The sequence below is a fragment of the Meriones unguiculatus genome (genome assembly GCF_030254825.1).
Source record: "Meriones unguiculatus strain TT.TT164.6M chromosome 13 unlocalized genomic scaffold, Bangor_MerUng_6.1 Chr13_unordered_Scaffold_41, whole genome shotgun sequence".
NCBI classification, from domain to species: domain Eukaryota; kingdom Metazoa; phylum Chordata; class Mammalia; order Rodentia; family Muridae; genus Meriones; species Meriones unguiculatus.
This window is the reverse complement of record NW_026843650.1, coordinates 3,086,202-3,109,344: the sequence shown is the minus strand read 5'-3', so window position 1 is coordinate 3,109,344 and position 23,143 is coordinate 3,086,202. Positions and strand designations below refer to the sequence as shown.

Sequence of the window (23,143 nt, the reverse complement as noted above, 5' to 3'; positions counted from 1 at the left end):
CCAACTGGAACTTGAAGGTTTCCTTCCAATTTTGTTTCTGAAATCAGTGTATATGGATGCTTGAATGTGAGTTTGTGCACTTGAGTCAATGCCTGAGAAGGCGAGAAGAGGGTGCTGAAACCCATGGACCTGGAGTTACAAGGCAGTTGTGAGATGCCTGACATGGGTGCTGGGATTGCAGTAGGGTCCTCTACAAGGACAGTGTAGACTCTTAACTGCTGAGACAACTCTCCAGTCCTTCTATCTTTTCTAATCTTCTCAAAGCTAGCTAGAAATTTTATTTTCTACTCTTCATTAAAAAAATAGTCTTTAAAGCCAAGCACATGCCTTTAATCCCAGCATATGAGGCAGATATATTTGAGTTTGAGGCCGGCCTGTTCTACAGAGTGAGTTCCAGGGATACACAGAGAAACCCTCACTTGAAAAACCATCAAAAAGAAAAAAAAAGGCTTTAAAGTCAATAAGCATAAAAGGATCACTTTGAGGGTATATTAGTACCAGCCAGCAGAAAAATTGTGGAATATAATACAAACAGAAAAACTTGAAAATTTTTCCATAACCACTGTCAAACAGTGTTATCAATATTTTCTTTGGAGAGTTAAAAAATCATATGCATAAATTATAACTAATTTTTTAAGTAAAATGTTATTATCTCTCACATTTTCAATTAACATTTTCTCTACTACCTCTGTGTCTCTTAGCATGCATAACTGAAAACTTAAGTGAAATAAGTGAGCTGAAACTACACATTCTTAAATAAACATTATCTAAATAGAAGTCTATTTAAAATGAAATAAACAGATGGGCACACATCTCTCCATGAAAACTGCAGAGTGGTAAGATAATTAGTTTACTCACACATGCCATCACCCAAAAAAGGGATCTGTTCTCCCGTATGCTGCTGCAAGATTGCATCTAAAATGCATTATGCTTGTTTGAAAATGCCACACTTAAGAGGCTACGTAGAAGGTAATATAATTCTTTTTATGTGCCATTTTAGAAATGGCAGAAGTAGAAACATAAAACCATTCATCTATTCACTCACTTGAAAACTAGCTTGGAAATGTCCCCTACCTTAAAGTCAGTAGTTTGCAGACAATTACAAGGGTATATGCCTCATCAAAATGTAAAGGAGACATGTCATATTGGGGAAGAGGCAGTGACAGAAATATACCCCATATCTAGGACTTAAAAACTGATTAGTATAAATGACAAAGAGGAAGGGAGGACCAGAAGCTAATTCTAGGGGAAGAGGAAAGAGCAACCATATACAAAGAACCAGAAACTTAAGCCAACATGTGTAATCAGGGAGAGAAAAAAATACCTTATAGATGAAGGGAAGATGAGAATTAATAAGCCATTCAGAAAACCCACGCATCATCACAACAATTAAAAAAAAAAGAAAAAAAACATCAGAAAAAAACAACATGAGAGCAGGAAGAATAAGGACAAAGTAATAATGGTATTATGTATAAAAATATCACAGAAGTTTGTGTACTTCACCAAAATAATTTTTAAAGAGGTGAAAAAATAGAAATAAAAAAGCAGAAACCCTGACAACAGAACAAAGAGGCAGATCAAGAGGAACAGTCACACACTGTGGGCACAAAGGCAAATCACTCTAGCTGCTTTGCAAAAATGATCTCACAGTTACTTTTAGAGTTAAAAATACTTTTACCTACAATTTGGCAGTCTTGTTCCTCGACATTTACCCAAATGAAATGAAAACTTGCATTTACAAAAAAATGCACTTATAGATGTTCCTAATGATTACATTTGTAATTGTGGATACCTACATTTCATTTGGCGTGTGGGCCAGCATACTGGTTTGATCATTCATACCTGCAGCAATAGAAATGTGTCTATTCTCTAAAATATTGAGTCACAAGGATGATTTAATTCATTTTGCATTATGCAGAGCAGATTGTGGCAGAATTATGAGGCTACATATTATGATTTCATGTATATGCCATTCTACAAAAAGCAAAGTTATAGGCAGAAAGCACATCAGTGGTTGCCAGACTAGGGACTGGAAAGAACCATCTACCAAGGGACAGAGTGATGGAATATTTTGTACACTAGGTATAGTGGTTAAGACTGCACATATTTGTAAAAATTCACAGAACTCTATACAAAAAGGGTTCAATTTTACTATATGCAAAATACATACAATGTTAAACATCAAAGGGAAAGAAGGATGAGAAATCATAGATACAAACAGATGAGAATGAAAAATTACAAAGGATGGTCACATCATAAATGACTCTGGTAAAAAGTTTCATATTTTAACCCCAAAGCATCTGTTCCAAATGATTTTAAGGAAGAGACAGACCCAAGTCAGCTCTGTCTGAGAAATACACTGTTAAGAGTTATAAAGAGAGATCACCTGGAAGGCAATCTCCAACCACCTTGGGAACTCCAGAGATAAGTTACCAAGACCCAACTAAGGGAATGCAGTGGAGACACCAAGAAAAAGATAAAAGATTAGAAATCCTCAAGTTCCTACCATCAGTAGAAAAAAACAACTTTTCAAACAGGCTATATTCAATGGTTGTGGAAGACTCAATTGCAAACGTCTTGGCAGATGTATCTGACTGGAGCTCAAGGGAATAAATGAGACATAAAATTAGATATAAGGCTCAGGATATTTGTAGCCATGAAAATATGAGGTGTGGAGAGCTGAGACTCAGACGCCATTTAGTGGCGCTGACATCTGCCCTCAGAACTGTAAAGAATCTCCAGGGCGCATATGCGGGTTGTGAAAGCGTGCCAAGCCACTGCCCAAGCCCGGGCCGTCAGACGGGGTGAAGAGTGAACAGCCAATCAGGGTATGACACATCACTTAGGTGCGACCAGGGCTTATATAAACAGCACCACTTCGGGGCTAGGTCTCTCCTCCTTTCATCACTTGACTGTAATAAAGCCTGTTGCAGAAGGATCCGTTTGTCCATGTGCTTTCTTGCTGGTGAGACGATCACAACATCTGGTGCCGAAACCAGGGATCAAACCACCCAGGAAGCAGGGAGCCTGCCACTGCCGGTGCCGAGGAGAGCCCCCGTTTGTGGGGAGGATTCAGAACTGCAGCATCGAGATTAGTTCTGAGAGGCATGTTTGATCTTGATTTATCTCATTTTTCTTTTCAGCTAACAGAAGCCCTTATTTCCTTCCCTGTTGTGATCGTTGCCCTAGCCCTCTTTCTTTTGGTTTCGTACAAGCTTGAGGACAGCCTCGGAAGGGAAGAGATTAACAAAAGGCTAAGAGTAGGCACTAAGGGAGTGTTAGAGGAGATACAAGACGGCATGTCAGAAACAGAACGTGATAAAAGATTAGGGGCCCTAATGGATAGAAATAGAGACCTCTCTAAGAAAAAAGGCCCTTCTGCGGATGTTAAAGCCACAGAAGCGAGAGGTAAGGGAAAAGACGCCGTTGGGGAGAAAGGTGACAAGGGAAGGAAAAACCCAAAAGAAAAGCCTCTTTATCCGGTAAAAGAATTGGAGGCTTTGGGGCTTGAAAGCTCTGAATCTGAGCAGCTAAATCCCTCTGAGGAAGAGGACTTGGAGGGGGAAGCAGCCCGCTATGAGGAAAAATGATACCATCCGGATGAGCGGCCATTACTGTTGTATCAGAAGCAAAGTAGTATGAGGAACAGAAAGGGCGCACTTTCTCAGTCGGCTGCTCCCATTGTCTCTAGTGCTCCTCCACCCTACACCGGGAGGCACTGTCCTGATTCCTTCTTTTCAACAAAAGATAGACACAAATCTTTTCAGACTTTTCCAGTATTTGAAGATGTGGAGGGAGGCCGTGTCCACGTACCTGTAGATTACCCTCTAGTCAAGGAACTGGCAGAGTCAGTTAATAAGTATGGGGTGAATGCTAATTTCACAATTATGCAGCTTGAGAGGCTAGGCTCTACAGCAATGACCCAAAATGATTGGCAGACTGTAGTGAAAGCTGCCCTCCAAAATATGGGAGTGTATTTGGAATGGAAAGCCCTATGGCATGATGCCTGTCAATCCCAAGCTAGGGCTAATGCCAATGCAGAAGACAATCAACGACGCTGGACATTTGAGCTACTAATAGGACAAGGTCCACATGTTCAGCAACAGACAGATTATGATTGGGGAGCATACGGCCAAATATCTGCTGCTGCAATTAAAGCATGGAAGGCCCTTTCAAAGAAGGGTGGGACCGAGGGCCATTTAACAAAAATTACCCAGGGTCCTCAGGAATCATTCCCAGAATTTGTGGCCAGAATGACAGACGCAGCAGGCAAAATATTTGGAGACCTGGAAAGGGTCCGACCAATTATGGAGCAACTGGTGTATGAGAATGCCTCACCAGAATGCAAGGCAGTCATTACCCCCAGAAGGAACAAAGGACTAACAGATTGGATAAAAGTTTGCCAAGGACTCGGAGGCCCGCTTACTAATGCTGGCCTGGCGGCAGCCATATTACAGAGCAATAACTGCCCAAGTTCTGGAAACAATAAACTTTGTTTTAATTGTGGCAAAATGGGTCATTTAAAAAGAGACTGCCGTGTGTCTGTGCAAAAGAAAGTTCCTGGACTTTGCCCTAAGTGTAAAAAAGGCAATCACTGGGCTAATGAATGCCGTTCAGTTAGAGATATTCAGGGAAAACTTATCCAGCATGAACCCCCCCAATGAGAGGAATGAGAATATTCCAAAAAATGGGTCTCAGGGCCCCAAGTCTCAGGGCCCCCCAAAAAATGGGACACAGGCAGACAACAGGAGGGTTTATCCAGCTGTAGAGCAACAAGAGGATCAGCAGGCCTGGACCTCCATTCCACCTCCCAATTCTTATTAATGCCACACATGGGGGTGCGACCTGTCCCAGTGGAGTTTGAAGGCCCCCTGCCTGAAGGAAGTGTTGGACTTATGGTCCATCCTGGAATTTTAGATCAGGAGTTTACGAGACAGCTCCAGGTGCTTTGTTCCTGCCCCCAAGGCTTATTTTTTATTTCTCCTGGAGATAGGATTGCTCAATTAGTCGTCCTCCCTAGCCTTCATGACTGTTTTCCGTCTACCGGAACACCAAGGGGCACAAAAGGACTCAGTTCCATAGGAACAGATTTTGCTCATTTGGTAGTTGATCTTAAGACTAGACCTACCTTAAAAATACAAATAGAAGGAAAAAGTTTTACTGGTATTTTGGACACAGGGGCTGATGAAAGCATTATTTCTTCCACCTGGTGGCCTAAGGCATGGCCTGTTACACAATCATCCCACTCCTTACAAGGGTTGGGATATGAGGCCAGCCCTGCAGTTAGTTCATGTTCTTTGAGGTGGCAAGCACCGGAAGGTCAAACAGGAAGTTTCATACCATATGTTCTTCCTCTCCCTGTCAATCTCTGGGGAAGAGATATTTTGCAGGATTTAGGATTAACATTGACCAATGAGTACTCTCAACAAGCGGTTGATATAATAAAAAGGATGGGTTATAAGGAAGGAAAAGGCCTTGGTAAACAGGAACAAGGGAGATTACACCCGATTTCACAGGAAAATAATACAGGGAAACAAGGCCTGGGTTTTCATTAACTGCCATTGAGGGTTCCATGCCCATATCTTGGCTCACAGAGGAAGCCGTATGGGTTCCTCAATGGCCCCTTTCCTCTGATAAGGTGGAAGCTGCTACAAGGCTGGTTAAAGAACAGGTACAGCTTGGTCATTTGGAACCATCTACTTCCCTCTGGAATACACTCATTTTTGTTATAAAAAAGAAATCAGGAAAATGGAGGCTTCTCCATGATTTGAGGGCTATTAATGCACAGATGCGATTATTTGGAACAATGCAACGAGGCTTGCTTCTGCTTTCAGCCCTGCCTAAGCAATGGAGAATTATAATAATAGACATCAAGGATTGTTTTTTCTCCATTCCATTGTGCCCAGGAGAGAGAGATTTGCCTTTACCCTACCTGCTGTTAATCACCATGAACCAGACAAAAGATATCAATGGATGGTTTTACCTCAAGGCATGGCTAATAGCCCCACCATGTGTCAATTGTATGTGCAGATGGCTCTTGAACCAGTTAGACAGCAATTTCCTTCCTTGTTGCTGATTCATTATATGGATGATATTTTCTTGTGCCATGAGGAGTTAGCCATCTTGCAAGATGTGTATCCTTTGTTGCAAAAAACTCTGCAACAATGGGGATTGCATATTGCCACTGAAAACGTCCAAATTTCAGAAGTAGGTTCCTTTCTAGGGACTGTTATTTATCCAGAATGAATAGTTCCTCAGAAAATAGAAATTCGCAGGGATCATTTGCATACCTTAAATGATTTTCAAAAATTATTAGGTGATATATATTGGCTTAGGCCATTTTTAAAGATTCCTTCTGCTGAATTAAAACCCCTATTTGATATTTTGGAAGGGGTTGCTCATATTTCTTCACCCAGAGCCTTAACACCGGCGGCAAGCCACGCCCTGCGAGTGGTAGAAAACACTTTACAAGATGCCCAATTAAAACGTGTAGATGAAACTAAGACCTTTGACCTGTGTGTCATTAAAACTAAACATTTACCAACTGCTGTATTATGGCAAGATGGACCCTTAGTGTGGGTTCATCCCAATGCTTCTCCTGCAAAAATTATTGAATGGTATCTGGATGCAGTTGCTCAACTTGCACTTCGTGGGTTAAAAACAGCCATTACTTTGGGAAGGAGCCAAAGTTCTTAATAGTGCCTTATACAGCTCACCAAGTTCAGGTATTGACTGCTACCTCTGATACTTGGGCGGTGCTAGTTACCTCCTTTAGTGGTTTAATTGATAATCATTACCCTCGACACCCTATTTTGTAATTTGCTTTAACTCACGAGGTAGTCTTCCCGCATGTAACGTCCCAGGAACCACTTTGGGATGGACTGGTGATTTATACAGATGGGTCAAAAACAGGAGTGGGAGCTTATGTGGTTAATAATAAAGTTGTTTCTAAGCAATATCATGAGACCTTGCCTCAAATTGTGGAATGTTTAGTAGTGCTAAAAGTTTTGGAAAAATTTCCAGGTCCTTTAAATATTGTTTCTGATTCTAGTTATGTGGTAAATGCAACCAAAATCTTAGAGGCTGCTGGATTGATTAAAGCATCTAGCAAGCTTGCAAAAAGTTTTCAAAGGATTCAGTTTGCCTTAATTACCAGAAGATCCCCTGTTTTTATTACACATATTAGGGCTCATTCCGGTCTACCAGGGCCCATGTCCCATGGAAATGACCTGGCAGATCGAGCCACAAAGATTATTGCATTTGCCCTCCTTTCAAATTTAGAATTGGCTAAGGAGTTTCATAAAAAAATTCATGTTACAGCGGAGACATTGTGTCATCGATTTGACAAAACTAGAAAGGAAGCTAGAGATATTGTTACCCAATGTCAAAATTGCTGTCAGTTTTTACCTGTGCCTCATGTTGGGATTAATCCCAGAGGAATCCGTCCTCTACAGATGTGGCAAATGGATGTTACTCACATTTCATCGTTTGGCAAACTACAATATTTACATGTTTCCATTGATACTTGCTCTGGAGTTATGTTTGCTTCTCCCCTGACTGGAGAAAGGCAGCCCATGTTATTCAACATTGCTTGGAGGCATGGAGTGCCTGGGGAAAGCCCAAAATTCTAAAAACTGATAATGGGCCAGCCTATACTTCTCAAAAATTTGGACAGTTTTGTCATCAAATGGGAGTGACCCGCCTAACGGGTCTCCCATATAACCCTCAGGGACAAGGTATTATTGAACGTGCTCATCGCACTCTAAAATCCTACTTAATAAAACAAAAAGGGGGAGTTGAGGAGGCTCTGCCCTCAGTGCCACGAGTGACTGTTTCCTTGGCACTCTTTACTCTCAATTTTTTAAATTTGGACAGTCAGGGCCACTCGGCTGATCGCCACTGCTTAGAGCCTGATAGGCCTAAGGAAATGGTCAAATGGAAGGATGTCTTGACTGGTCAGTGGAAAGGCCCAGATCCTATTTTAATAAGATCCAGGGGAGCTGTCTGTGTTTTCCCACAGGAAGAAAACAATCCATTCTGGGTACCGGAGCGCCTCACGCGAAAGCTCGCGGCAGCTGAAGATGATCCTCCAACGAATATACCTGCAACTAATTCCAGTTCTTGCTTGGATCCTTCTAAATCGGGTTCCTTGTATTGTGGGGGTACAACGTTGGGCCATTTTGTCTGCATTCCCGAAGCCTATGCCAGTCAGACATAATTCATTGGCTTTCCCAAAATTCTTCTCATCCAATAAAGATTTAGGCCTGCCTTATTTGCCTTATGATGAGACTGAGGCATCATTAGGGGAAAGCCATGACTTTCCAGAAGCTGGCTCCCTTTGCTTTCAAATCGAGGATTCCGTAGGAGATTGTGTTCGGCTTACCAAAAGGATTCTTGGGTCATTTGGCTATAAGGATTGGGATTAGGAAGTTATGTCCCAAAAGGAAAGGGATAGTAAAGACGTCATCGATATCTATTATACCTTTTCGCATAAGGTCACCTGGATAAACGGTTCCTTTTTAGAACCAATTTTTTTAGATAAAGATAGACCTCTTCAACCTAGGGTGGCCCCTTCATGTACATGGGAGGAAGATGAGACCATCCCTCCATGGTCCGACTGTCAATCGCGCTTTACTCTCTGGGCTGACAAAAATAAAACCTTTTCCTTTTCCCCAAATATGTTGATGGATCCTACAAAAAGTATGGTAATGAAAAAGGGGCTCTTTATACAACATTGAGATATGGCCCCTTTTTATAAATGGATACTTTGTGGGATAAATGGTACTTGTACGGACCTCAATCCTCTGGGATTCATTAGTGGTGGTACTGTAGGGAAATCAATTGTCATGGGCGCCATAAATGGTACTGCGTTAAAAAAAAGGTTATGGAAATGGTAAATGTGACAAGGCAGATTACCCATTGGAATAGAACCATTACAAATCAGACAACTTTTCCACCTAGTCCTGTCTGTGTTTATCCTCCTTTTTTGTTTTGTCCAATAATTCTTTTAGAAATTGTACCAATGAGACATGCTGGATGTCGCAATGTTGGAATGCCAGGCGTTACACTCGTGCCCTGGTTGTTAGAGTCCCGCAGTGGATCCCAATCCCTGTGGAGACTCCATCCACCCTCTCCCTGTTTAGACAGAAGAGAGATTTTGGCATCACCGCAGCCTTTGTTACTGCCATCGCTGTCAATGCAGCTACTGCCACTGCAGCCGGCTTGGCAATGGCAAATTCAGTCCAAACAAGCACAACAGTAAATCAATTGTCAGCAGGTGTGGCTGAAGCCATGAACCTTCATGTATCTGCTAGCGCACAATTAAAAGGTGGATTGATGATTCTTAACCAGCGTCTGGATCTTATGGAAGAAAGAATAGATATTTTATTTCAATTGGCTCAATTAGGATGTGAGAGAAAAATAGGAGCACTCTGTATTACCAGTGTACAATATGAAAATTTTACCCAAGCCGCTAATTTGTCCAGGAAATTGTCCTTATATCTTGCAGGAAACTAGTCAGAAGGATTTGAAGAAACGCTTGAAGAGCTAAGGGCGGCGGTGGTGACCATTAATTCTACTCGAGTGGATTTATCGCTCACAGATGGCTTATTATCCTGGGCTTCTTCCGCCTTTTCTTATTTTAAGGAATGGGTGGGCGTTGGAATGTTTGGTGCAGCCCTATGTTGTGGCTTAGTGTTCTTACTCTGGTTGGTCTGCAAGCCAACAACAATATGACAAGGTCGTGATCGTGCAAGCACTTGTGGCCTTGGAGCAGGGATCATCTCCCAAAATTTGGTTATCCATGTTAAAAAATTAAAACAGACTGTGACACTCAGTCGATGCACCTCAGGGGTTTTACCCATTGCACTGAGTCGATGAGTGATCCAAGTCACAATGTTGCCTTTGCCTAAGCGGCTGCGGTACCAAGATAGGAGAATGACAGCCCTTGCACTCCCTGGAATTTTATTCCATTGCACGGGAATGGGTGTCACCTCCATTTTTAATCTTCTCCCTTAGCCCCTGCACCCAGAGGACTTGTCTCCATTGCACCTGGTGGGGTAAGGGAGTAATCTAAAGCTCTTGATCGCTTACTCCCCAAAGAAGGAGTTTGCTTGATCAAGCTTAGGGCTTTCTTGTGCCGCACTTACAAGGCTTTGAGGCAGTTTTCATTCATTAAAACAAAAAGGGGGAGATGTGGAGAGCAGAGAGAGTGCAAGTGCCATTATGAGATGGCACCGACATCCGGCCCTGGCCCTAATGAACAAACAATAGACCACGTCTGCAATTTGCAAAAGCGCCCCAAGCCACTGTCCAGCCCGGGGGCGTTACTGCCCAGTCCGGGGTGTCACACAGAGCAATGGGCAAACAGCCAACCAGTGGAGTACACGCCGCCATAGGGTGTATTTAAGCAGCACCATTCTGGAGGTTATCGTCTTCCTCTATTCATCGTAATAAATGTTACTGCAATAGAATCCTTGTGTCCGCGTGCGTTCTTGCTGGCGAGACGATTGCGTGGGTCACACTAAGTTGAAATGCAATTCTTAGTGTTTGGGACTTTTGGCATCATGAAGACTGAAATCTTTCCTCACCATGTTATTATTAGACATTATTACTGCCTAATAAGATAAAGTGCTCCAGGTGAAAGTGTGAGGATCTGAGCTCACATTTCCACTGAAGCATAAAAATAGTGTTACAATCCAGTGATCATATGGCAGGTAGAACCCAGGAGAGGTGTTCTGGCCACAGTACCAGTCTTATGTGCTGAAAACAATAAAGAAAATGTGGAGTCATTTAGTGTAGTACTCTTCACAGCACTGGATAAGGAGAGGAAGAAAGAATCTTAGTGATTTCAAGGCCCGATTGTGTTATAGGTCAGTCAGTGCTACATGGTTAGACTGTTTCAGTCAATCAAATAAGTCAGTCAGTTAGTGAATAATTGAACAAATGACTAAGAGTCACTGTGAAATAATGTGGACAGCTGTGAATAATGTGAACTGAACCTGGATGTCCTTTCTCCCTTGCAGTCATACTTATTGACACTCATGAACCTGTACATGCAGAAAGACTCACATCCACACTAATAATGCACACAGTTCATCAATACACAAAAAGTTAAAATAAATTTAAATATGGATTCACATTAATTAATTCCAGCAACTGAAGGCAGAGACAAGATGTTTTCCATGAGCTCAAGGGCATTACATGGTGTATTCCAGGCCAAGATACTCAGAAAATATCTTAGAAATGACAACTATGGCAATATTTGATTTGAAATAACTTTGTGTTATACTCTAAATAAGTTATTGTCACAAAAAAACTGGATCAAGCTATAATAACATTTCTTAATTGTTGAGGCAGAAGGGCCAAGGTCCAGACATCAAAAGTTGTGATGTTTGCTCTGAACCCACTGTTTTTTTCATGGACAATTTATTTTTGCACACATACAATATAACTAAAGCAAAATAATAATAAATTAAATTTCCTGAGACCATAACTAAGGAAGGTTAATACTGTAGGATTTTACCTAATCTTACCTACTTAAGAGAGCAATTGTAATTCCAGTCATTGCTGAGAGTATATTAAAATACTGATTTTATAGAAACATTGGCATTTGAACTATAGGAAGTTTTATGGTCTATGTCTTTTACAAGTATGTTTTTTTTTTAACCTTTAATCCTTTTTAGATATAAGTTTAAGAACTACCAGTTTGTTCTGTCCCTGGTATTTGCCATTGAGGAAATCAACCGAAACCCTAATCTTCTACCCAACACAACTCTTGGCTTTGATCACTATAATGTTGCACCTTATGAAACAAGTATCCTTATAGTTCCTTTTGTTTGGCTCACAATGTTGAGACAACCACTAGCTAATTACAACTGTGGACTGAGGAGAATGTCACCTGCTGCACTTACAGGAACATCATGGAAAATATCTTCCCAACTTGGGAAACTGCTACAACTTTACAAAATACCTCAGGTGAGAATTGGGATGTTGAAACTAGGAGTTAAGTGTTCTTTTTTGACATTACTGTATTTCTGAAAATGTAAAATAAACACTTGGATAAACCATCTATGAAGAAAAGTATGAAGGAACTTGATGATATATCCACAGTTCCATTACTTAAAATAGAAAGGAAGGAGAAGAGGGTGAAACAAACTACATTACTGAAACTGGAGACCTGTCAGTAATAATTTTTTTAGAAAAGTGTCTATTGGGTTTGCCTTTTAATATATGAGAAAACTATATTCATCTTGACTGTTTGCATTTGTTGATTCAGTCCTTATATTCTATTTGATGCCAGTGTTGTCCTTCTTGTTTTCAATCTTCTTTTCCTAAAGCTCACATTTGGGCCTTTTGATTCTACCTTAAATGACCAAGGTCAGTTTAATTCTCTCTATCAGATGGCCCCCAAGGACACATATCTGTCAACTGCCATAGTTTCTTTGATGCTTCATTTCAGCTGGTCCTGGGTTGGTCTGATCCTCCCAGATGACCACAGAGGGATCCAGATTCTGTCAGACTTGTAAGAAGATATGGAGAGTAACAACATCTGCTTAGGCTTTTTGGAAATGATCCCTCGTACCTGGAATGCATATTCCAGTGCATTATGGAAAGATCTGATAAAGACTCAAGAATCATCAACTAATGTGGTAGTTATTTATGGGGACTTTGTTTCTTTGCAAGGTTTAATGAGACTTATTGGGGAATTGTTAGTGACATGGAAAGTCTGGATCCTAAACTCTCAATGGGATGTTAGTTACAATTTTGATTATTTCATGTTAGAGTCATTCCATGGGAGCCTCATTTTTTCACACCACCATGAAGAGATGGTTGACTTTACAAATTTTGTTCAAACAGTTAATCCCTACAAATACTCAGAAGACACTTATCTTCCTAAGTTTTGGTTTCTGTTTTTCAAGTGCTCATTTTCTGAGTCTGATTGTCAACTTTTGGAAAACTGCCAACCCAATGCTTCTTTGGACTTACTGCCCAGACACCTTTTTGACCCTGTCATAAGTGAAGAGAGCTGCAATATATACAATGCTGTCTATGCTGTGGCCTTCAGTCTCCATGAGATGAATCTTCAGCAAATAGAGACACAACCATATACTAATGAAGAAGAAAAGGAATTCTTCCCCTGGCAGGTAATATCCTTTCTTGTGTGTTGTAATATCAGCAATGTGTTGTTTTATTATTTCATAAGGCATTCAAATTAGGTATCATAGATTTTAGAACATATTGTCAATAAGCAAGGATTTGTTACCCAGAGAAGGGGAAGAAACAGTAGAGTCTTAAGGGTTGAAATGCTTCTGAGGACTACCACAGGGTTATGAAGTTAACGATCACTTTAAAGTGTACTTTCCATACCAGGGCCATTATTTTAAGGATGGGAGCATTAAATATATTCCAAAAGATCATAGTTTTGGCTATCTTTCCAAAGCAATTTGAATCAGCTGAATCCACATTATTTGTTGTCTTGCTGACTTAGCTGTGCTTAGTTCAAGGATTTATCTTGAGGAGAAGGTGGTTTTCAAAATTCATTGCACTTCAATCCAAGCCAACCTGATGCCTCCTTTAAGATGCTTTTAATTCTTGTTCCCACCATTGCCTGCAAATTTAATGATTGCCTTGTTTTAATTGCTGAGTAGCATTCCACTGTGTAAATGTACCACAATTTCTGTATGTGTTCCTCAACTGAGGGACATCTGGGTTGTTTCCAGATTCTGGCTATTATGAATAAAGCTGTTATCAAAATTCTGAGCAAATGTCCTGGTTGTATACTTGAGAATATTTTGGATATATGTCTAAGAGTGTAGAGCTGGATCTTGAGGTAGCACTATTCCTAATTGTCTGAGAAAGCACCAGATTGATTTCCAAAGTGGTTGTACAAGTTTACATTCCCACCATCAAGGGAGGAGGGTTCCCCTTTCTCCACATCCTGTCTAGCATGTGTTGTCATTTGAGTTTTTGCTCTTATACATTCTGATGGGTGTAAGGTGAAATCCCAGGGTCATTGTGATTTGTATTTCCCTGATGACTAAGGACATTGAGCATTTTTAAGTGTTTATCTGCCATTAGATATTCCTCTATTGAGAATTCTCTGTTTAGTTCTGTACACCATTTTTTAAATTAGATTAGCTTGTTTGTGGGTGTTTAACTTCTTAAGTTCTTTATACATTCTGGATATGAATCCTTTGTCAGATATAGGGTTGGTGAAGATCTCTTCCCAGTCTGTATCCTGCCGTGCTGAGTGAGGTATCCCAGAAGCAGAAAAACACACATGGTATATACTCACTTATAATTGGATATTAGACATATAGTATATGATAATCATACTAAAATCTGTACTTCTAAAGAAACTAAGAAGTAAGACCCTGGGTAAGAATATTAGTCCTCATTAAGAAAGGCAAATGGGATAGACATTAGAAGGAGAAAACAGGGAACAGGACAGGAGCCTACCACGGAGGTCCTCTGAAAGAATCTACCCAGCTACCCAGCAGATGCTGAGACTCATAACCAAACTTTGGGCAAAGTGTGCAGGGAATCTTATGAAAGAAGGGGGAGATAGAAAGACCTTGAGGGAGCAGAAGCTCCACAAGGAGAGCAACAGAACCAAAATATCTGGGCACAGGGGTCTTTTCTGAGCCTGATACTCCAACCAAGGGCCATTCATGGAGATAAACTAGAACTTCTGCACAGATGTAGCCCAGGGAAGCTCACTGTCCAAGTGGGTAACCCAGTAAGGGGAACAGGAGCTGTCTTTGACAGGAACTCAGTGACTGGCTCATTAATCACCTGCATCTGAGGGTGCAAAGCCTTACCAGTCCACAGAGGAATACAATGCAACCAGTCCTGATGAGACCTGATAGGCTAGGGTCAGATGGAAGGGGAAAAGGACCTCCCCTATCAGTGGACTGTAGGAAGGATAGGGGCAATGAAGAGGGAGGCAGGAGGGATTTCTTTGAACAAGGGATGGGCGATACAGATGTGAATAAATTGTAATAAATAAAAACTAAATTATTAAAAGAAAAGATGCTTTTTTATGATGGGGTAATAACACTGAGTAGCTTTGCACTATTTTTTAAAAAAAATGTTTTTATTATCTTAGATTACTTCAAGCTATGTTTATACATCTGTTTTAGCTCCTACCTTTCCTAAAGAACACCCTACTGAAAAATCCTGTGAGAGGTCGTATGGTAATTGATGGGAGAAAACACTTAGATTCAGACTATGACATTCTCAATTTTTGGAATTTTCCAAAGGGTTTTGGATTAAAGGTGAAAATAGGAACCTTTTCTTCAGATGCTCCCCTTGGTCAACAGTTGTCTTTATCTGAGCAGATTATTCAGTGGCCTGCAACATTTACAAAGGTGAGTCATGACTTAACTCACTTTGACCTCTAAAACAAAAAACAACAAAAGAAAGTTGTTTTCAGGATGCAATGATCATTTGACACTTATTCAGTATCAATCAACATTCAGCAACCCAGTAGCCAATTAAACAGCCAATGAGGACTGTTTTCTCATTTCCTCACTCTATTCAATGGAAATTTTTATTTTAAATCTTATAAATGCCCACATATTTCTTACGAATATTGCCTGTTAGGTTTCTGTCATTGCCTCAAAACACTGAGAGGTTTATTTTGTAACCGATCCTAAGAAATTTCAGTGAGTGGTAAAGTGACATTTTTTTATTGTTAGCCTCTGAAAAAGATAGATTAGCATGATGGGTGTGTGTATGTGTGCTTGCTTTGCTGCTTTAAATAAACAGTAAACAAAAGCAACTTTAGGGAGAGCAGGTTTGTTTTGGCTGACTCTGTGAGCACACAGTCCACCATAGTGGAAAAATATTGTTTATGAGACAAAGGATGTGATGACACCAAACCCACAGACCAGAATCAAAGTTCAAAAAACCCAGTTGCTCATCTTCTATCTCCTTTTCATTATGTCTGTGACAGGAGGATAATGAATTATTGACCCCCATTTTGTGGTGGCTTTATCCACCTCAGGTAAATGGTTCCATACAACTTCTCACAGAAATGCCCAAAGACTAGTGTCAATGAAGAATCCAAGTTCCATAGAGTTGTCAATCAACATTTACAACCACATTGGATATTAAAACTCCCTGTAGTAGCCAGTAAGTATAGAGACAGTTTGAATCTGAAGTCATACCATGATCTTCTGGAAAACTACTTTAGTGACAACAGCTACATATTTTGGACCAAGATTTAAATATGTGGGTTGTGTAGCCCAAAAGATTCCAAAATTAGCAATACCAAAATTTATTTTCTTTCACTGTACATGTAAGCATTTCCAGATTAACATATGATGATGCTTAGAAATATGCCACTCACTCAATTTTTTCATAAAAACCCAAACATTTGCTAATAGTTTTTATTTCTCTTAGATTCCTCAATCTGTGTTCAGTGAGAGCTGTAGGCCTGGATTCAGGAAGTCTGCCAGGGAAGGCAAGGCTGTCTGCTGCTTTGATTGCACTCCTTGTGCAGACAATGAGATTTCCAATGAGACAGGTAAATACAGGCTTATAGAGAACTTTCCAACTTTTCCACAGAAGTCTGCAATCCCTGAGCCAAGGAAAAGGTTTTGGAGAGAAGAGATAGACTTTTGTTCTTTGATTAGAAATTTAAAGTGTTCCAAAAGAAAGCAAAAGAGTCAGAGACACACTCATTCCCATAGTCAGGAGTCTCATAATAATACTAGGCTAATAGGTAAAATATATGCAGAGATCCTGGTGTACTCGCGCAGGCCTTGAATTTGCTGTTTCAGTCTCTGTGAGCTCATATACATCTTGCTTAGTTGATTCAGAGAGCTTTGGTCTTCTGGTACCCTCCATCCCCTCTGACTCTTACAATCCACCCACCACCCTCTCTTAGTGGGAGTCCCTGACTGCTGGGAGGAGGGATTTGATATAGACCTCCAATTTAGACTCTCTTAACATAATGCCTGGTTGTGGGTCTTTGAATCCACTCTGATCTCCTGACAGAGGAAACTTTTGTGGTGATAATTGGATAAGGCACTCATCCAAGAATATAGCAGAATATCATTAGGAATAATTTTATTGATTTTTTTTTAGTTCAGTTATATATTGTTTTATCCTAGGTTCTGGGATATCCAGTCTCTTGACCTTTGTTATACAAGAAGTGTCATTCATGGGCTCCTTCTTCCTGAGTGGTCCTTAAGTCAGATCAAATATTTCCTGGCTAATTCCACAACTTTTTAATTTTTATTTGTTTTTAATATATTACAATTTATTCACTTTGTATCCCAGCTGTACCACTTCCCTTGTCCTCTCCCATCTTCTTCTCCCCCTGTGCCCCTCCCACAGTCCACTGATATATGACCCTAGCCTATCAGGTCTCATCTGGACTGGCTACATTGTCTTCCTCTGTAGCCTGGTAAGATACACCCTTCAAGAGTAGGTGATCAAAGAGTCAACCACTGAGTTCATGTCAGAGACAGCCCCTATCTCCCTTACTACTGAATCCCCATGGACACTGAACTGCAATGGGCTACATCAGTGCATGGTTTCTAGGTTATTTCCATCATGGTCCTTGGTTGGAGTTTCAGTCTTAGAAAAGATCCTGATGCCCATGATCAGTAGACTGTTGTTTGGTTATTAGTAATCAAAATGCTATTATCCTCTTGTAAGTAATACCTGCCAAATTTGTCTTTATATGTATACATGATCACACTCAGGATGTTTCTTTATCTAGTTACATCCATTTGCCTGCAAATTTCATGATGTGGGCCAGAATTATAACAGATTAAAGGTAAAATCTGCTTTTAGTCACTTTTGGATCACACTTGTTTAAGAAATTTTTAGGACACATTAGACAAAGAATAGGGACAATACAGTTAATGGTAATAAAAACCCAATACCATCAGCTTGAGGCTGACGATGAATTGTAAGAGCCCAAGACTGGCCTCTTTTTGCAAAAGGAAAGGAGTGAATAAAGAGTTTAAGTTGGCTTGGGTGACTCCATTTTGAAATGAGAAGCCATGTTGACCGGGAACTGAACTCAGGTACCAGGAAATGTCACAGAATTTGCTGTTTGCAGAAAACAAAATTAACTCTCCTAGCAACAGCTTCCTGGAAATATCACAGAATAAATACTTGGTAGAAAACACAGACAATCTCCCTGGTAACAATCAATGAGGAATGGTTGGGAAAATTTTCCCCAGCATTCCAGATGTAGTTTAAAAGAATGCCAGTTGTTATTATGTGCCTCAGCTAGAGGGTCACCTTACCCCTATGACTTTTACCCAATCCTGTAATACCAAGGCATGAACCCCATTGCTTGCTGTCATGGAAACCCCCTGCTTGTGTTTTTTTTTTCCTTCCAGGGCTCAGTGTCCCACTTCTCTACTGCTGTGTCAGTGAGACTTGGGTCCCAAGTTCTATTGCTCTTGCAATAAAGCTCTCTTGCTCTTGCATTGAGTCATCTACTGCTGGTCTCTGAGGGGACTGTGATTCTGGAATAATATCACCATAGGCAAAAATGGCTGTATAGTTTTGAAATGATTCATATACTACTTAGTATTTGTTTCTGAAACAATAAAGAAAGGTGAATCAGGAAACATTTTAATGAAGTAAGGCTGAGTAACAACTTGGGGGAAAGGGAACACCTGAGGATTGATTCATAATCCTGTTCATAATTTCTGAACAGATATGGACCAATGTGTGATGTGTCCAGAAAGTCACTATGCAAACTCAGAGAAGAACCACTGCCTCCAGAAATCTGTGAGCTTTTTATCCTATGAAGATCCTTTGGGTATGGCTCTCACCACCACATCACTGTGCTTCTCTGCAATCACAGTTGTGATTCTTGTAGTCTTTTTGAAGCATAGAGACACACCCATTGTCAAGGCCAATAATAGAGCTCTCAGCTACACCCTGCTATTGGCATTCAGCATCTGTTTCCTCAGTTCCTTGCTCTTCATTGGCCAGCCCAACACAGTCACCTGCATCATGCAGCAGACAGCATTTGGAATCTTGTTCACTGTGGCTCTCTCCACAGTATTGGCCAAAGCTATCACAGTGTTTATTGCTTTCAAGGTCACTGTTTCAGCTAGATTGGTGAGGTGGTTAATGGTATCAAGGGCCCCTAACTTCATCATTCCCATCTGCACACTGATCCAATTTGTTCTCTGTGGAATATGGCTGGTTATCTCTCCACCCTTCATTGATCATGATGCTCATGCTGAACATGGCCACATCACCATTGTGTGCAACAAAGGATCAGTAGTAGCCTTCCACTGTGTCCTGGGATACCTCTGCACCTTGGCACTTGGGAGCTACACCATGGCCTTCTTGTCCAGAAATTTGCCTGACACATTCAATGAAGCCAAGTTCCTGTCATTCAGCATGCAGGTGTTCTTCTGTGTGTGGGTCACCTTCCTCCCTGAAAGGGGAAGGTCATGGTGGCTATGGAAGCCTTCTCTGTCTTGGCTTCCAGTGAAGCTCTCCTTGGTTTGATCTTTGTCCCCAAGTGCTACATCATTTTGTTAAGACCAGATAAGAACTCCTGTCTTGACATCAGGCACAAAACCCATTCAAGAAAGAAGTCATTTAAAATTTAGTTAAAATTACAATTAACCTATGTTAATAAATTAAATACAATGACAAAACCAGTACCACACCATTCTAAATCTATTATTCAGGTAGAATATGATGAGAGTATGATGGTTCCTCATTTATTTGTACTAAAGTCTCTCTGAACTGAAACCATTATTTTTAACCTATGTTTAAAATTCATGTTTTACTATTTGTCTGTAATAAAATTTCTGTTTCCTTTATTGGTCTGAACCCCAAAAGTATAACAGTGTGGAATAAACTCATGGATATCTGTGTGCCTTTGCCTACAAAATGCTGGTGTTGAAGATGTGTCTCCATGTTGCCAGCCATGTGGTATTTATTTGATTCTAATCTGAGAGCTGGATTCTGAGGAGATGAAGGAGAGGGCTGCAGCAGGGATACAAAGTGATACAAAGTGAATAATGTATAATAAATAAAAATACTTTAAAACATTAATTTTAAGGTAACTTATTTCATTTTTGAACTCCGAAGATTCTATTACATTCTACTCTATAAGCTAAACATGAGAGCAGATAGAGTCTCAAGCATCAGTTTCACAGGTTCCTCAAGTGATTTTTCAGAAGAAATTTCATGGTTTAGCATGACAATAGAAGTTAATGTTTTCATATCTTATTTTGTTACATGAGGGAAAATAAAGCCTCTTACTGTAGGGAACTACCATAGATAACTGATTTGTAACTAATAGTTGTTTAGATACACAGATCTCAGCAACAGGGTGTGACTAACTAATCGGGTGGTTTAGTCTGTTATGAGAAAAAGGCTTTGGAGCAAAGGCAAGCAGAGTGAGTAATAGGCATTATGGAGGATGAAGTTACTAAAACTCTACAGCAGAATACTACGGAGGGTATATTCTTCATTGTAATAAATTAAACTTCATTCTTAGAGAATTAGAAGTCATGGATAATGGACAATGGAAATGGAAATAAGATTTTAAAATACCTCAGATCAAAGAACCACTTTTTTACCACACCTTGCTGGTTTGGCTAGAAGCTGCTTTTTAATATTTCAGTCAGAGAAAAAAAAAAGTGGTCAATTTTAGTTTTCCTCAATAGCAGCATTGTAGCCAGTCCCTAATTCTAGGGAAGAAATACTAGATCCCTTCCTCTAATTTTTTTAATATGTTCTTTTATTACAATTTATCTACTTTGAATCTCAGCTGTAGCCCCTCCCTCATCCCATTCCAATCTCAACCTCCCTCCCTCTTGTCCTCCCATGTCCCTCCTTCCCATCAGTCTGACCTTAGCCTATCAGGTCTCATCAGGACTGGCTGAATTGTCTTCCTCTGTGGCCTGGTAAAGCTGTTACCTACCACTCAATGGGATGTGATCAAAGAGCCTGCCACTGAATTTATGTCAGAGACAGTCCCTCCTCCTCTTATGAGGCAACCCACTTGGAGACCCACATGGGATACATCTGTGCAGGAGTTCTAGGTTATATCCATGAATGGTCCTTGAATGGTCTGAAAAGACTACTGGGTCCAACTATTTTGGTTCTGCTGCTCTCTTTGCAGAGCTCCTGTCCCTCCAGGTCTTCTTACCTACCCCTTTTTACATAAGATTCCCTGCACTCTCCTCAAAGTTTGGCTATGAGTCTCAGCATCTGCTTTGATACCCTGATGGTTAGAAACATTAAGAGATCATTTGTAGTAGGATCCTGTCCTTTACCCTGTTTTCAACATCTTCCCATATCTATCCAGTTTGCCTTTATGAATGAGGATTGATCATCTTACCCATGGTCCTCCTTCTTGCTTGACTTCTTTAGGTGTACCGATTTTAGTAAGTTTATCCTATATTATACGTCTAATATCCACTTATAAGTAAGTATAAAACACATGTGTCTTTCTTCTTCTGTGATAGCTTAGGATAATCTTTTCTAGTTTCCAACAATTGCCTGAAAATTTCATCATTTCTTTGTTTTTAATTGCTGCATAGTATTCCATTGCGTAAATGTAACACAATATATGTATCCATTCCTATGTTGGGGGACTGGACACACTAAATCTCTTAGAAGAAATAATGAGAAGAACTTTGATCTCATTGGCACTAGAGACAACTTCCTGAACAGAACACCAACAGCACAGGCTCTACGATCAACACTGGGACCTCATGAAAAGGAAAAGCTTCTGTAAAACAGAGGACACTGTCGTCAGAATAAAAGGACAGCCTACAGACTTGGAAAGGATCTTCACCAACCCTCTATCTGACAGAGGGCTAATATCCAGAATATATAAAGAATTTAAGAAGTTAAATAGCCAGAAATCAAGTAATACAATTTAAAAATGGGATACAGAGCTAAATGGAGAGTTCTCTGTAGAGGGATATCAAATGGCAGAGAAACACTTAAAGAGATGCTCAACATCCTTAGCCATCAGAGAGATGCAAATCAAAACGACCCGGTAATTTCACCTTACACCCATCAGAATGGCTAAGATCCAAAACTCAAGTGACAACACATGCTGGAGAGGTTGTGGGGAAACGAGAACACTCCTCCATTGATGGTGGGAATGTAAACTTGTACAACCACTTTGGAAATCAATCTCAGACAAATAGGAATAGCACTTCCTCCAGATCCAGCTATACCACTCCTAGGAATATATCCAAAAGATGCTCAAGTACACAACAAGCACTTTTATTAACCATGTTTTTAGCAGATTTATTCGTAATAGCCAGAATCTGGAAACAACCCAGATGTCCATCAGTGGAGGAATGATTACAGAAATTGTGGTACTTTTACACAATGGGATACTACTCAGCAATTAAAAACAAGGAAATCATAAAATTTGTAGGCAAATGGTAGGACTAGAAAAGATCATTCTGAGTGAGGTATCACAGGAGCAGAAAGACACATACGATATATACTCACTTAAAGTGGGTACTAGTCTTATAAGATAGGATAAACATACTAAAATCTGTATACCTAAAGATAAAAAAGAAAGAGGACCCAGGGTAAGATGATCAATCCTCACTTAGAAAGATAAATGGTATGGATATAGGAAGTAGGAAAAAACAAGTAACAGGACAGGAGACTACCACAGAGGGCTTTGGAAAGACTCTACCTAGCAGTGTATCAAAGCAGCTGCTGAGACTCATAACCAAACCTTTTGCAGAGTGCAGGGAATCACATGAAAGAAGGGGGAGTAAGTATGACCTGAAGAAGACAGGAGCTTCACAAAGACCAAAGATATCAAGGCACAGGGGTCTTTTATGAGACTGTTTTCTCCAACCAAGGCCCTTGTATGGATATAAGCTAGAAGCAGGTGTAGCCCATGGTAGCTCAATAGCCAAGTGGGTAAGCAAGTAAGGGGGACAAGGACTATTTCTGACATGAACTCAATGGCTGGCTCTTTGACCTTCCCCCACTGCCAAGGGAGTACCAGGCTTGCTTGGCCACAGAGGAGGACATGGCAGCCAGTCTGGAAGATACCTGATAAGCTAGGGTCAGATGGTTGGGGAGGAGGCCTTCCCCTATCAGTGGACTGAGAAAGGGGCAGGGAGAAGATGAGGGAGGGAGGGTGGAATTGGGAGGG

General features: G+C 40.5%; 1 protein-coding gene across 1 annotated transcript; it reads left to right on the top strand.

The window, feature by feature from the left end:
* The first annotated feature begins 920 nt into the window (after positions 1-920).
* Positions 921-19,601, top strand: LOC132651209 (vomeronasal type-2 receptor 116-like). Its single transcript, XM_060376459.1, is given in 8 exon segments — positions 921-969; positions 1,820-1,847; positions 11,685-11,976; positions 12,339-13,145; positions 15,144-15,371; positions 16,408-16,531; positions 18,689-19,423; positions 19,426-19,601. Coding segments are annotated over 8 exon segments (2,439 nt in total).
* The last annotated feature ends 3,542 nt before the right edge of the window (positions 19,602-23,143 follow it).